The sequence below is a fragment of the Eurytemora carolleeae genome, unplaced genomic scaffold (assembly GCF_000591075.1).
Source record: "Eurytemora carolleeae unplaced genomic scaffold, Eaff_2.0 scaffold270, whole genome shotgun sequence".
NCBI classification, from domain to species: domain Eukaryota; kingdom Metazoa; phylum Arthropoda; class Copepoda; order Calanoida; family Temoridae; genus Eurytemora; species Eurytemora carolleeae.
In genome coordinates this window covers 204,148-218,722 of record NW_019396168.1, presented here as the reverse complement: position 1 = coordinate 218,722, position 14,575 = coordinate 204,148, and the positions used below count along the sequence as shown (strand labels likewise).

The window sequence follows — 14,575 nt, the reverse complement described above, 5'->3', positions numbered from 1 at the left end:
GGCCTTGTAAGCTTTGTCTGCTCAAGCATGAATTAGATATCCCTGCTCCATGGTTTTGTTTAATTGAATTCTTTTCTTTTCTTCAGGGACTTTTCTGCAAAATTGACTTGCGCAGTTCGTGCTTAAAAGAAAAAATGAAGAAAATATTAGAATTAAACACATTTGAGATCAGATTCAGGTATAAAGGGTACCGTTTTAGAAAAAAAAGCATTAATATTATTTTTGTTCATCCGACATATTGAAATTGAAATTCCATCTACAGTATCTTCAAGAAGCAAAATATAAAAGTATGCTAGCAGTGAAGCATGATATAAAAACAAATATAAATATATAAATACAAAATATTAAAGTATGTTAGGAGTGAAGGATAATATAAAAACTTGAAGGGGATAAATACAAAATATAAAAGTATGCTAGCAGTGAAGGATAATATAAAAACTTGAAGGGGATAAATACAAAATATAAAAGTATGTTAGGAGTGAAGGATAATATAAAAACTTTAAGAGGATAAATACAAAATATAAAAGTATGCTAGGAGTGAAGCATGATATAAAAACTTGAATGGGATAAATACAAAATATAAAAGTATGCTAGCAGTGAAGCGTGATATAAAAACTTGAAGGGGATAAATACAAAATATAAAAGTATGCTAGGAGTGAAGCATGATATAAAATCTTGAAGGGGATAAATACAAAATATAAAAGTATGTTAGCAGTGAAGCATGATATAAAACTTGAAGGGGATAAATACAAAATATAAAAGTATGCTAGCAGTGAAGCATGATATAAAACTTGAAGAGGATAAATACAAAATATAAAAGTTTGCTAGCAGTGAAGCATGATAACTTGAAGAGGATAAATACAAAATATAAAAGTATGCTAGCAGTGAAAAATGATGTATAAAGGAGCAGGTGTTTATTGTATATTTATATTCACTAATGGATTGCTTTATTATCCAAACATATTCTACCATTAGGACAACACTACATGTGCTAATAAAAATACGAACAATGAAAACGAAAAGATTTCGTGAGTTTTGTTTTCAAGTCTTTCCCAGAAACTAAAACTATCTAGTTCTTATATCTTGTCAAAATGATAATGCAAAGCTTTGAAATTTCGAACTTGTATTATTTGATCTATAACAAAAATTATAGTTTGAGTTGCAAAGATATAGGGATTATAGGGATTAGAAAATTAGTGTTTTTGGCATTGACTCAATTTATTTTACCCTTTAGCAGCTCGACAAAATTGTATCTAAATTTGTATATTTCAACCAAAAGTGTTGCTAGGGTACGTTTTATACGTCTTACTTAACGTTTTCTGCAACTAAGCATATTTAAGGGAAGAATAAAATGGTTGAAATGTTTCGGATTACGTAAGTGGGAAAAATTAACCAAAGGGGAAGGAAAAGGAGTAAGAAGAAAAAGAAAAGAATGGAAAGAAAGAAAACAAAGGAGAGAAAGAAAAGGAAGGAAAGAAAGATAAGGAAGGAGAGAAAGAAAAGGAAGGAGAGAAAGGAAAGAAAGAAAAGGAAGGAAAGAAATATAAAGAAAGAAGAGAAAGAAAAGGAAAGAAGAAAGATAAGGAAGGAGAAAAAGAAAGAGATAAAGAAAAGGAAGGAAAGAAAGAAAAGGAAGGAAAGAAAGAAAAGTAAGGAGAGAAAGATAAGGAAGGAAAGAAAGAAAAGGAAGGAGAGAAAGATAAGGAAGGAAAAAAAGATAAGGAAGGAGAGAAAGAAAAGGAAGGAGAGAAAGAAAATCTGGGGAAAGGTGGAAGAAAATTAATTAGAAAGAATTTTAAAATGTCAAAGATTTGTAGAAAAATTCCAAATTGTAAAAAAAAGTTTACTCCAATATTCATAAAAATATCTAAATTAAAATATCTATTACTTAAAATAAATATACACTAATACCAAATTATCGTGCACGTGTTAGCATTGATATATTAATATAGTAATCTATCATTTCTATTTACATAATCAATAGGTCGTTTATCATCTATTGTTTTTTTTTTACATATACTCATAATTATACAAAAATAAGCTTTTATTTCTGACAATATTTTTCCCAGGCTAAAGTGTCATATGGCCGTGGTCCATACACATGTGATATGTAGAGATAGTCATCGTTTTCGTTAATCAACGAAATTTTTCGTGAACCATGGCGTCGTTCATAAAGATTAACGAATGAATTAGACTGCTCAGAGAATTAAAAACACGACAACTTTTTTAAAATGAACGAAAACACAAAAACGAACGATTATCATTGAAGATCGTTTTCCTTTTGTTAATCAGTCAAACCGTTTACGAACGAATTCCCAGTTGGGATCGTTCACAAACTTAATTGCTTGCGATCTATTTAAAAATTGTATGTGAACACTTTTTTTTGGAAACACAGCCAATAATCTAACCTAACCTTTTACTGAACGTACAATGTTGGTGAACGAATGTAATCTTCTTCTATCTATATAATAAAACAAGACATTCATATATATGTCCGGCTAAACGGCTGGACCGAATGGGCTGAATTTTTTTTGTGGACACTCATGGGTGGCCGGGGGTGTTATAGGCTAAAATTTGTTTTCCAGTTTGTTTTTTCAACGGGCAACGCCGGGCCCTTTTGCTAGTGTTAAATAACGAACGAAAAAAAAACTGGAAGCAACCATTTCTACTTACATATTAATTCAAAGGAACTGTTCACCTAATTAAAATACTTAATTGATAATTAACCACTAGCTAGGGAACCCAGCGCTGCCCATGTTATTCATATAGTTTCTCCACCCGTTTATCCGCATCTGAACGATTTTACAGCGAACAAAATTGTTGCTATTTAAGTCGACCCAATCTCATAATTAGGCTAAGAACATTCTCGTGGGTCTCCCGAGCTCCAAAATTTGAGGGAAATCGGCTCAGGGATTCCTGAGTAATGATCGGACAAACAGAGATTACTACTTTATATATATAGATACATACATGTTTTGGTATGTATTTCTGTTTGTTAAAATTCACAAAATGCCAAACCTACTGTACCGATCAGGACCAGATTTTTTGTGACATCTAACAAAACTTCAGGTTTGGTTTATGGCCGGTCAAAATTGAACAAAAAATTGTCTGGAAAAAATGTCAATTTTCAAAATGTATGGAAAGCCATCAATGTGCACAGAAAAATCTGAAAAGTTTGAAAAGAGAGTACCCTAAAAACATACATAAAAGTAAATTTAACAATCTATACAATTTATTTTTTTACAAGATTAAGAAAACAATAATAAATTATAACATTTGTTTATGTATTATATATAATTATAATCAGTTCTGGATGTAAATAATCAAAGTGGAAAAATATGTACTTGAACATAAACCATAAATGCTTTCTTCCAGTTAGTGTGTTTTTTACCGCATACATATACATATAAATAAACACATATTTTAACAGTGCAATGCGCAATGTACACGCGTACACATTAAACACATAGCATTGATCAGACAATGACAAAAATATGATTTTAGAGAAAATATGATCCAAGAAAACGATATTATTGATATTCAAAAGATCAAACAAAAACTTCTTGAATATCGAACAGAACACAATAATTTAAAAACATTAAAAGTAAATTATTACGATAGCAGTATACAAATTTATGGCAGGGTTATAATAATGTAACTATTTTCATATTCTGGAAATATGATCATTGGATGAATTTCAAATCAAGGTTAAAATCCCCTTTTATTATTATTTTTTTTAATTCGGACACAAACAAATACAGTACATAATACAGTACACAATACAGTACACAATACAGTACACAATACAGTACACAATACAGTACACTATACAGTACACAATACAGTACACAATACAGAACACAATACAGTACACAATACAGTAAACTATACAGTACACAATACAGTACACAATACAGTACACAATACAGTACAAAATACAGTACACATTACTGTACACAATACAGTACACAATATAACACAATACAGTACACAATACGGTACACAATACAGTACACAATACAGTACACAATACAGTACACAATACAGTACACAATACAGTACACAATGCAGTACACAATACAGTACACAATACAGTACACAATTACACAATACAGTACAAAAAGTGAGCAGAATATAAAAAATACAGTTTAGTAAAATGCAAGATAGGTTTACACACAATTAAGGGATTACTACGAAAGAGAAGGGGATAAAAGATGTATAATACATAATACTCCCTCTAACTAAGAAAACAACAATAACAACTTGGATCACATATTTTTTGTATTTTTCAAACAATGATTTTCATAAAGATTGCGAATTTTTTATTTGTTTTTAATTTTGCAGCGTAATTCAATTATTATTTTAGAATTTTCTCCATGTTATATTAACCAAAGAAATTGATTACACGACTCTAATCTATTTTTCTGATCCCATTATTTGTGCAACCTGAGCTGGGAACTTTAGAATGGTGGATATCAGGATTAATGCTTAATCCTCTCTTTTTGCTAATCTCAAGATTATGTTTGTCTCGAGACTAAATATTTAGATCAACAAGTTTGATTCTAATAACGCCAGATTTGCTCGTGTTCATGACTGGAAGGGCATTCACTTAAATTTCTCACCCATTTCTTCATTAATACATTATATTAGTTAAATTGGTTAAAAAAGAATCTTAAAGGTATTATTAAATATTTTTCTTCACCGATATTTACAAAATGGCCGCCAACAAATTCTTAAATTGTTAGCAATTGTGGATTTCTCTGATGGAATAAAATTAAAATTACCATAGTGGATATTCGGATTAAATAGTTGGGATTAAAAGTTATCCATTCTAAAGTTTCCAGCTCTGATTGTGTAAACGTTTGACTATTTAATCTTGCAGTATTCAAAGGTTTACACCATTAGGTTGGAAATATATTAAAATCAGAAAGTTAGATTTAAAATTCCTAATAAAATAATGTCTTAAAAGAATACAATGACGGTTCGGTTTTTGATTACAATTGTAGGATTTCGTGAAACCCTATTTTATAAAATTGGAATACAGAATTTCTGAGAATTTTGTAATGAAATAACAAAATTTGATTATGTATGGTTTTCATTGTTTTATAAAAAAAGCATCACTCATAAAAATTAATTAAAGTTTTTGAAACTTTTTGATTTAGCACTTTTGCATGGTTGCAATGAAGAAAAAAGTTATTCGAAAAAAAATAGTTTTTTTAATGATTTTTAGGGGGCTTCTTTCCGTGAAAGTTATTTGAGAGCATTGTGAGGTATCTCATTATTCTTATTATTCCTCCTGATCATTTGAGATACGAAACCTTTCAAATAAATTAAATTCTTGGGATAAAATAAAATTTTTAATTTATACTTTACTTTCTTTATTTTACATTTTTTCAAACTTTTCTCATGCTTATAATAGTAACTATCTGATAGTAGTATAATAGTAACTATCTGATAGTAGTATAATAGTAACTATCTGATAGTAGTATAATAGTAACTATCTGATAGTAGTATAATAGTAACTATCTTATAGTAGTAGTATAATAGTTACTATCTTATAGTAGTATAATAGTAACTATCTTATAGTAGTATAATAGTTACTATCTGATAGTAGTATAATAGTAACTATCTTATAGTAGTATAATAGTTACTATCTGATAGTAGTATAATAGTTACTATCTGATAGTAGTATAATAATAACTATCTGATAGTAGTTTAATAGTTACTATCTGATAGTAGTTTAATAGTAACTATCTGATATAATAGTAACCTTGCAAATTAAAAAAAAAAACCGGTCGGTTAAATATTAAGGGACCTTTCATTTATAGAGAGACATGTTTGATTCACAATGGTACCCATTCAGACCTTTATCAGATAATATGGAAGAGATTTTTGTTTTCTCGAGCTTGGCAAGTGTTCTGACAGTATCCTTTATTGTGCCTGTAGCAGAAAATAATACATTTTAAGAGAGATTAAGCTGGATACCTCGTCTATTCTTGATTTGACAAAGCTTTAAAGTGCTCCAGTGTGAACCATACATGCTACTCTATAAATAAAGAGTAACTTAAAATTACGGCTACAGTTCCTTTAGATTTTTATAGTCTACAGTTCCTTTAGATTTATATAGCCTACAGTCCCTTTAGATTTATATAGCCTACAGTCCCTTTAGATTTATATAGTACATGTGTATTTAGGAGAACCCCTGATGAATTGTAACCAGTCCAGCATAAGAGAACCACGAGTCCGTCGAGCCAAGGAAGAATTTTTCCTAAAAAAAAGAATTTTTTTAAAAATATGTTTAATTTTTCTTATCATGAGATATTTTTAAAAAATTTATGGAATTTTCCTATAGATTCTTGTTTGTTTTTAAGAAAAATCTTGAAATATTTTTTTTAATCTAAAAAACTCTAAAGTTAAATTAATCTAAGTCATTTTTTACTTTCACGTAATTAATCGGTGAAAAATCTTGTAAAAAAAAATTGTCGTAAAAACTTTTTTATGATCTTTAAAAGAATTTTATCTTGTAAACTACCTCGTTGCTAGGAAGGGGGCTGTAGAGGAGGGACACAAAAACGGAACTTCCTTCAATCAATCCCATAAATTAGAAATTTGAAAAAAAAAACAATAATATTTAACCTTTTTTTAAGAATATATACGTGGCTCAATTAAAAATCACGAAAGAAAGTTGAATCCATGAAAAATATTAATACATTCTTTGATAGGAATTAAATCCTTTCCACAAACTCTGATTTTCTAATCCCTATATCCCAACGTGGTATACCTGAGATATTTCAAACTATGAATTCCATACAGATAAACTCTGATGAATTCTGTTAGATCAAATAGTCTAAGTTTGAAAAATCAAAAGCTTCGCACCATCAGGTTGCCAAGATATAATTATTAGAAAATTTCAGAGTCTGTAACAAAGACTCAATTCCTTTGCCAAGAAACAGTTCGGTAATTTTGATATTATTCCGAATAAAATATTAGGCTTCTAATAGTGCAGAATTCTGAATCAGCTGCAACGTGTTACTAATTTTAAATATTATGGAATTACGTATATTTTCCAAAAATGAAGCAATTCCTTTATTCTAATAATGGTTTCCCTGTTTGCTCCAATCTGTTGCCTTCTGACCGACAGGCTGAAGAAGGTTGTTCCAAAGAGATCGGCTGACTAAATAATAAAGTATTTAAAAAAAATTGTTGCCCTAAATCGACGAGTTTTTAATATTTTTCAATTCTCTAAATTGATTTGTTTTCTTAATTTCCACCACCAGGTTCCAATGATACCAATATTAAAGTTTTATCAAAATGTTCATATTTACTTCAACTAGGGATTTTTTCACATGTTTTATCATTCATAAAAATTAAGAACAGGAAGCATAAATAATTAATAGTAGATTGAGTTGAACCATATACACTAAGTTGAACCTTAGACACTAAGTTGAATCGTAAAGACTGAGTGGAACCTAAAAACATAAAAAAGTATTTATAAACTAGTAAGATTAAATCAAAGGCAAAGGCATTGTGACACTTTAAAACCGACCCAGTCAATTGTCACTTGTCTTATAACGTGCCTGGTATCAGTTCGGATTAATGTTAACAGTCTTACTATTCATTATATTTGACGTCAGAAGACTTCCAGATAATTCTGCGTAAATCTCTTAGAAACGATATCTTGTATTAGACTATTAAATGTATTCATTAACTTAAAGTAATGCCTATATATTCCCTTTAATATCAGGTTTGTGTGAAACATTATGGGTTGGTTAATTACGTAATTAAACGGTAGATTGAAGTGTGTACAGCTCAGTCAAGAACAAATTAATAACTTCTTATGAAGACATTAATTAACATTTATGTGCTCAATAAACCAACATTAGAAAGTTATTAAACAACTTCAGTCAAACTTTTTATTAGAAACATTAAATTGTAAGAAGAAGTTTTTATTAGAAATGTTAAAATATAATAAAAATGAAATTCAAATATTAAGTTACAATATGAATTTACTTAAAAGGGACTGCTCATGATATTTTAGTGTGACACTTCATTTCAAAAGCGGCATGTCCGCTTCACACCGGTACCCTTTTAACCTTTAAAAGATAATGTGCGATGAACGATGGAGAGATCCATATTTTTCAAGCTGGAAATTGATTATTTTCGACTGTGATTTTTCTGTTACTCGCGACTTTATGCTGCAAAGACAATGAAGGAAGTTATGAGAATCTAACACTTTTCAAAATATAAAAACGATATGTCTTCCCAATTATTAATCAGTTATCGTTTTAAAGGGTACCACCGTAAATTTTGCAGCAACTATACAGGTGTAAGGGCACAAGAAATTACGTTTACGCTCCCTTTAATCCCATGGTAAAAATGCTAACCTAGAGCGTGAAGTTTTTGACTAAAATGAAAGCAGTCTGGAGCCAAATAGGAGAGATCAGGGACCTTTCGTTTAAAAACCCTAAAAATATTAATTCCTTATCATTTTAACTAATTTCTATTTTGCCATAGTTTCGCAGTTCCAATCAAAATATTTTTTCAGAAATCTTAATTTTCTCCATGTTTTTCATACAGTCATAATCAGAAAGACCCGGAATTAATTGACAGTTAATCAGGCGACTTAACAAATATATCTCTGCCAATTTTAAATGCTTAAAAAAGGCAGACCACATTTTGGAAATGGCAGGAGGGCTATTTATAGTGATTATCGTTTCATCAATAATATCGGTAAATTGAATTGTAAAATCGTCTGATTAATTGTTTACTGATTAGGAATGTTTTTAGATTTTTTACATTTTTATTAGCGCATTTTTAAATCCTGTCAGGAAAAAATGCACCATTTGTGGGAGAAAAATTATGTCGTAAATAATAGTTTAAATACATCGCAATTTTGTTAATCATGCCATTTATATATTGCCCCACTAATGACCAAGGTAAATTATTATTCAAGGCGTAATTAACCATTTTTATGCTAATGAAAAAATATTTGGATGTAACAAACAATATAACAAATAGAAAAATGTAAAGAGAAAAAATATTTAAGTTTACAAGTAATCAAAGAGAAGCTTTTTTAATAAATTATCTTGACTTCTATGTTTATGTGTATCCATGCTGTTTAACAGCTTGTTATAATTCAAAATTTAAATGGAAAGTCGTCTTTATTGTATTGATATAATCGCCTACCAAAGTATTACAGAGATTTTAATATCTCATATTGATTTTCACGGCGTTTATTAATAAAAAATAGATTAAAATCGGACAAAATGAAACAAAATCCGATTTTAAGGAGAACGGTCACAATTTTTAAACAAGGGTGAAGAAAAAAGTTTGTACCTGTCATACTTTTTTGGGATGATTCCGTTGACAAGCGATGGTTGAATTACCACAGTAAAATCATCCCTGAAAACGTGTTTTTAAAGAATCTTTTTACAAATTTTACAATTTTTACAATTTTTACCTGTTGTCGTACATTCCCATGTTTATAAGGTGTTCAATTTTGTTCATATAATGTCTTAACTGAGTTTTCATTTGCCACTTACTCATCCTAAAAAGATTGATTAGTTGATTGATTAGTTGATTGATTAGTTGATTGATTAGTTGATAGATTAGTTCGGAAAATTTTAATTTTTTTATCTTTTCGTTTGACACTTGCTCATACTAGATTAATAGATTAGTTCTGAATTTTTTTTTAACAATTTATTTTTAAATTAAATATTTTTTAAACAAAATTTAAAAAGAGCAGTGAATTTTTTTTTCTTCCACCATTGTATCTTCTTTTTTATCTGATCTTACATCTATTTTCTGTTCTTCTTTTTTAGATCTACGCATTCTAGTCTCTTGTAGACAAGGGAAAAAGGCATTTTGACTCATACTATTTTCTGATTCATACTATTCTTTAATTTGATATCTTGGTTGTATTTTCAGTTTTAAGTAATGTCTGACACAATAACTGTTGAAGGTTAGCTTTAAACACAATTTCCTCAATATTCTTACAGGTTGGAAAAATAAGAGTCATACTGCACTTAGCGGGGTTTGAAAATTCTGAGGATATCTATGGACAGAATTCCGTCTTAAAAAGGACAAATGGTGTAAGTTCATATCGGACACAGTGCTTCAGAATACGCCTCGTCTACATCAATCTTTTCTTCACACCCGGCAGAGTATAAGCCGGTATCATAGTGAATGGTGCATAACCTATCAGGATTCTATTTTCTATGTTTCCATTTTCCTTGTTTCTGGCAAGAGGGAAGGGGAAGAGAGAGAAAGAGAAACCCCTCATTCTCTGCACTATTATTTTCTTCTTTTTTCAAGTAGGGTGTACTGCCATGTTATTAAACACAGGGGTCTGTTCAGCCACGAGAAACTGGAGAGGGTTGTATTAGAACCTAACTGTTCTGAGCTTACAGATAGAACCAGATTCAATCGAAAGATTTAACGTCTTTCAGACGAGTTTGGATACTGGCCTGGCTAACCAGGCCTGTTATTAAGAAGTATATTCAAAGCTGCCAGTAGTAAAATCTGGATCCAGCTGGGTAAAAAACCTCCATTAATGCAGCGTTAAAGGGAGTGACCGGCTATGTAAGGTAGTTGAACTGAGTATGCAGTGTTGTGGAAAACTTCTTTCGGATTCATTTGAGACATATTAACCTATTTAAAGATATGTAAATCCTGAGTTTGAGCGCAAATTCGACTCCTACTTTGGGGGTGGATACGTTTTCAGAATTAATTATTTTTAAACATTTTTACAAAAAAAATGCGACTAAAAGATCAAACAGATATGTCTTGATTTTTTGGGTACTATTTCTGTTATATTCAAGATGAAATATTTTAGTGAAAATATCATATTACCTCGTAGAGAAAATAATTTGTTTCTTTATAGAGAAAATATCTGTTACCTTTAAGCGATAACGTTCTATTACCGCAAATCTGATAACTTTTAAGAGGAAAGTTTCCTGTTACCTTTCATAAACAATATTCTTTAATCCTTTAAGAGAAAATATTTTGTTCCTCTTTAGAGAAAATATCTGTTACCAAAAAACTAATAATTTTTAGAGCAAATTTTCTTGTTCTTTCAGGAGAAATTATTCTGCGACCTTTCACAGAAAATATTTTGTTCCTCTTTAGAGAAAATATCTGAAATATTTAGAGAAAATATATGTTATCTGTTAGCAGTAACATTCTGATACCAAAAATCTATTAACTTTTAGATGAAACATTTTGTTACATTTCATAGACAGTATTAGGTTACGTGTTACCTTTTATAGACAAAATTCTGATATCAAAAGTATGATACCTTTTTGAGGAAATATTCTGTTACCTTTTATAGACAAAATTCTGTTACCAAAAAAAATCTGTTACCTTTTAGAGAAAATATCATCAAAAAGACAAGGACAGAAATACCAGTGAAGGAGATAACAATATCCAGGTTTATTCACTAGATCCAGGGTTAGTGTTACATCTAAACAACATTCATCTTTAATATTGAAAGCACTGTAACCGTAATTTCAAATGACCCACAATGCAAAGATGGCAATGCCCGATTCACTACCGTACNGGGGGGGGGGGGGGGGGGGGTATCAAAAATTGCAACCGCAATGTATTTTGGTATTTTACGCAATAACCCTGAAACGGCAGTAGGCCGGAGGGGACAAATACGGTGCCCCCTTTCCATTCTAATCCATAAAGGAAACTAATTTTTACTGAATAAAGTGGGCCTTAGGCAAAATTTTGTTGAATCCATTCTAAAATCGTCCTATATACAGTGAAACCCTTAATAAAAATACATTCATATAATAATATATATAATAAAATAATTCATCAAATGTCGTATTCTTTACTTTCTGATAATGGAATGTTACAGATATTTAGTTTTTTAATTAAATGATTAAATGGAACTCTTTAAAACTGTTCCCGCATATTCATGGCTATTTATTTATTTTCGCAAATACTGCAATTTACTTAATATAGTATAAAACTCATTGAAAATTTGTCAAGACGACATTTGATAAATTCTTCCGATATATTCATTATTAAGGGTTTCACTGTATTTCCAGGGGGTGTCCCCAAATGTTCCCTAGTTTCACCCCAAAAATCCCCCTTTTAAGCTGTCTCATGCTATAGATCTAACATTGCAGGATGAGGAGAGGGGGTGGCCGGTGGCTTCATCTTCATTCCATTCCCTTGTATAATTGCCATAGGATCTAGGTTTACAAAGGTTCTACCTGCCATAAAAACTGGGTTTACAAAGGTTCTACTTTCCATAGAACTCTAGGTTTATAAAGGTTCTACCTGTCATAAGAACTAGGTTTACAAAGGTTCTACCTCAATACCTAACAATACTTCAATATTTCAGTGCAGAAATCACTACTTATGGTCAATAGAAAATGTTTGGAGTATTCTTAAGGGAAAGGTTGCTGAAAAATAATGCTCTAAAGACCAACAGCTGAAGAAAAACATCATTGCAGCATGGAGAGAGATTGACGATGATAAGGCTCTATGTAGACATTTCATGGCATCTCTGCCACACCGACTACAAGCTGTTATAGACAAAGAAGGCCGTCAAATCCAGAATGAAGACTACTAAAAGTTTCCAAATACTCAAATATATATGTAACCACTAAAATATATCCAATAAAACTGTTTGAATCATAATGCATTAAACAATTAGAGAAGAATTTGTATTATGTGTGGTTTTTTTAGGTTCACCCTTTAGGTTTACAAAGGATCTATCTGCCATAGGAACTAGGTTTAAAAAGGTTCTACCTGCCAAAGGAACTAGGTTTATAAAGGTTCTACCTGTCATATGAACTAGGTTTACAAAGGTTCTACCGGCCATAGGGACTAAGTTTACAAAGGTTCTACCTGCCATAGGGACTAAGTTTACAAAGATTCTACCTGCCATAGAGACTAAGTTTACAAAGGTTCTACCTGCCATAGGGACTAAGTTTACAAAGGTTCTACCTGCCATAGGGACTAAGTTTACAAAGGTTCTACCTGCCATAGGGACTAAGTTTACAAAGGTTCTAGGAAGATGCCTGTACAGATAATCTAGAGCACGTCTGAAAAAAAGTTTTAAAACTATTGCGAATTATCAACATTATTTCTAGAGTTTTCTATAAATTGATTTTCAGATTTATGCAAGAAAGACAAGAAAGCAAATCGATGGAATTTTTCTTTTTTTTTAAGATAAAAAGAAACGATGATACCTTTCTTTAATATACTCAGATGAAAGTTTTCAGGGCAGCCATGCAATTCTTTAACAGTTTGGTAATTTAAAATTCCGTCTACAATCCCAGAAGAAAAAACTCAAATTTTGAATATTATTAATCTTTTACATTCACGATATAGGTGTTCTGAATAAAAAGCAATAAAGAAATTAAAAGAAACCGCTTATTGTTCACTTTCATTGTAAATAAAAAAATTAATTTAGGGATAAATGTTGATTACATTTTTAAAAATAGATTAAATTGAAGAAAAAAATGAATGAAAGAGTATTGAAGTAAGTGAAATTTTGGATTGTCAAAACTAAATTTGCAAGAATACAATAAAGAGGGATTAGGAATTATTGTGATATGTGTTCGGTTTCTTCTATTTCAATTCAATCGATTTTTTAACCTTTAAACTTACGCAATGTACATTCTTTACTAATAAAACGTATATGCTGACACAAAAAGGAAATGAAGAAATTGTGGTCGAAAGTTACAGCTTGCTGGGATAAGGACCGAACCGTTAAATCAGCGTGAAATCTTCCCGCTTAAAATGCAAAACGTAAATATGAAATAACGTTTTGTAAAAAAACTTAAGACTAGCTAAGGAACCCAACTTTGTCTATAAAAGACGACCTTCTCTTAACTTAAAACTTTTAAGCAAAGCTAAAAACATTCCCGTGGTTCTACCAAGTTCCCCAATCAAATATTGAGGCAAATCAGTCAGGGGGTTCATAAGTTATGTTCAGACATACAAGCCAAGATAGAAACAAACTTTATAACTATATATAACAAGTAACGTTTTAAATTAATAGTTATTTGTTATTTATGTTTTTTATATATTTTTTTATATATGTTTAAATGTGAAATTTTCCCTTTGTTTCTCATGAATAAGTTAATACTTGAAATTGAACTCGAAAATATCCACAAGCATGAATAAACGTTGTTTATATTAAATTCATATTTAAATATAATATAAATATTTATTGCTTTTTTCCCCAGGGACCTATTTTCATTTATTAACCGTGTTCCTGCTAAGGCCGGTGTGACGTAGAATAAAACCCTGGGGGTGTGATTTTTATATTTATCGGGGATAAGAATGATTTCGTTCAGAATTAAACAATTTCATGATTTTATCTAAAAATTCATATTTAAAACATTTTCAATATTTCTGGTAATTTTGAAGTAAAAATGGCAGACCACACATTGAAAATGATGGACTAGAGCAAATGTATGATCATTTTTTCATAAAAAAATATGCAAGATGAATGGCGCAAATCATTTTTAAGTCCCCCCCCCCCCCCCCCCCCGGCCTGTATCATGGAAGATCGAATTTCCTAGTATATAATTGGGCAGAGCGAACAGAG

General features: G+C 30.4%; 1 protein-coding gene across 1 annotated transcript in view; it reads right to left on the bottom strand.

The window, feature by feature from the left end:
• Nucleotides 1-3,284: 3,284 nt before the first annotated feature.
• LOC111697031 (phospholipase B1, membrane-associated) overlaps nt 3,285-14,575 on the bottom strand; it is a 46,007-nt gene continuing 34,716 nt past the window's right edge. Inside the window, exons 12-20 of the mRNA XM_023466897.1 lie at nt 12,997-13,061; nt 11,362-11,461; nt 9,461-9,547; nt 9,337-9,402; nt 8,385-8,464; nt 7,107-7,174; nt 6,533-6,582; nt 5,793-6,268; nt 3,285-3,718 (exon numbers count right to left, since the gene is read on the bottom strand). Of these exons, the coding sequence (XP_023322665.1) occupies nt 6,172-6,268; nt 6,533-6,582; nt 7,107-7,174; nt 8,385-8,464; nt 9,337-9,402; nt 9,461-9,547; nt 11,362-11,461; nt 12,997-13,061 (613 nt within the window). The 3' untranslated portion in view covers nt 3,285-3,718; nt 5,793-6,171. The remainder of the gene's footprint in view (nt 3,719-5,792; nt 6,269-6,532; nt 6,583-7,106; nt 7,175-8,384; nt 8,465-9,336; nt 9,403-9,460; nt 9,548-11,361; nt 11,462-12,996; nt 13,062-14,575) is intronic.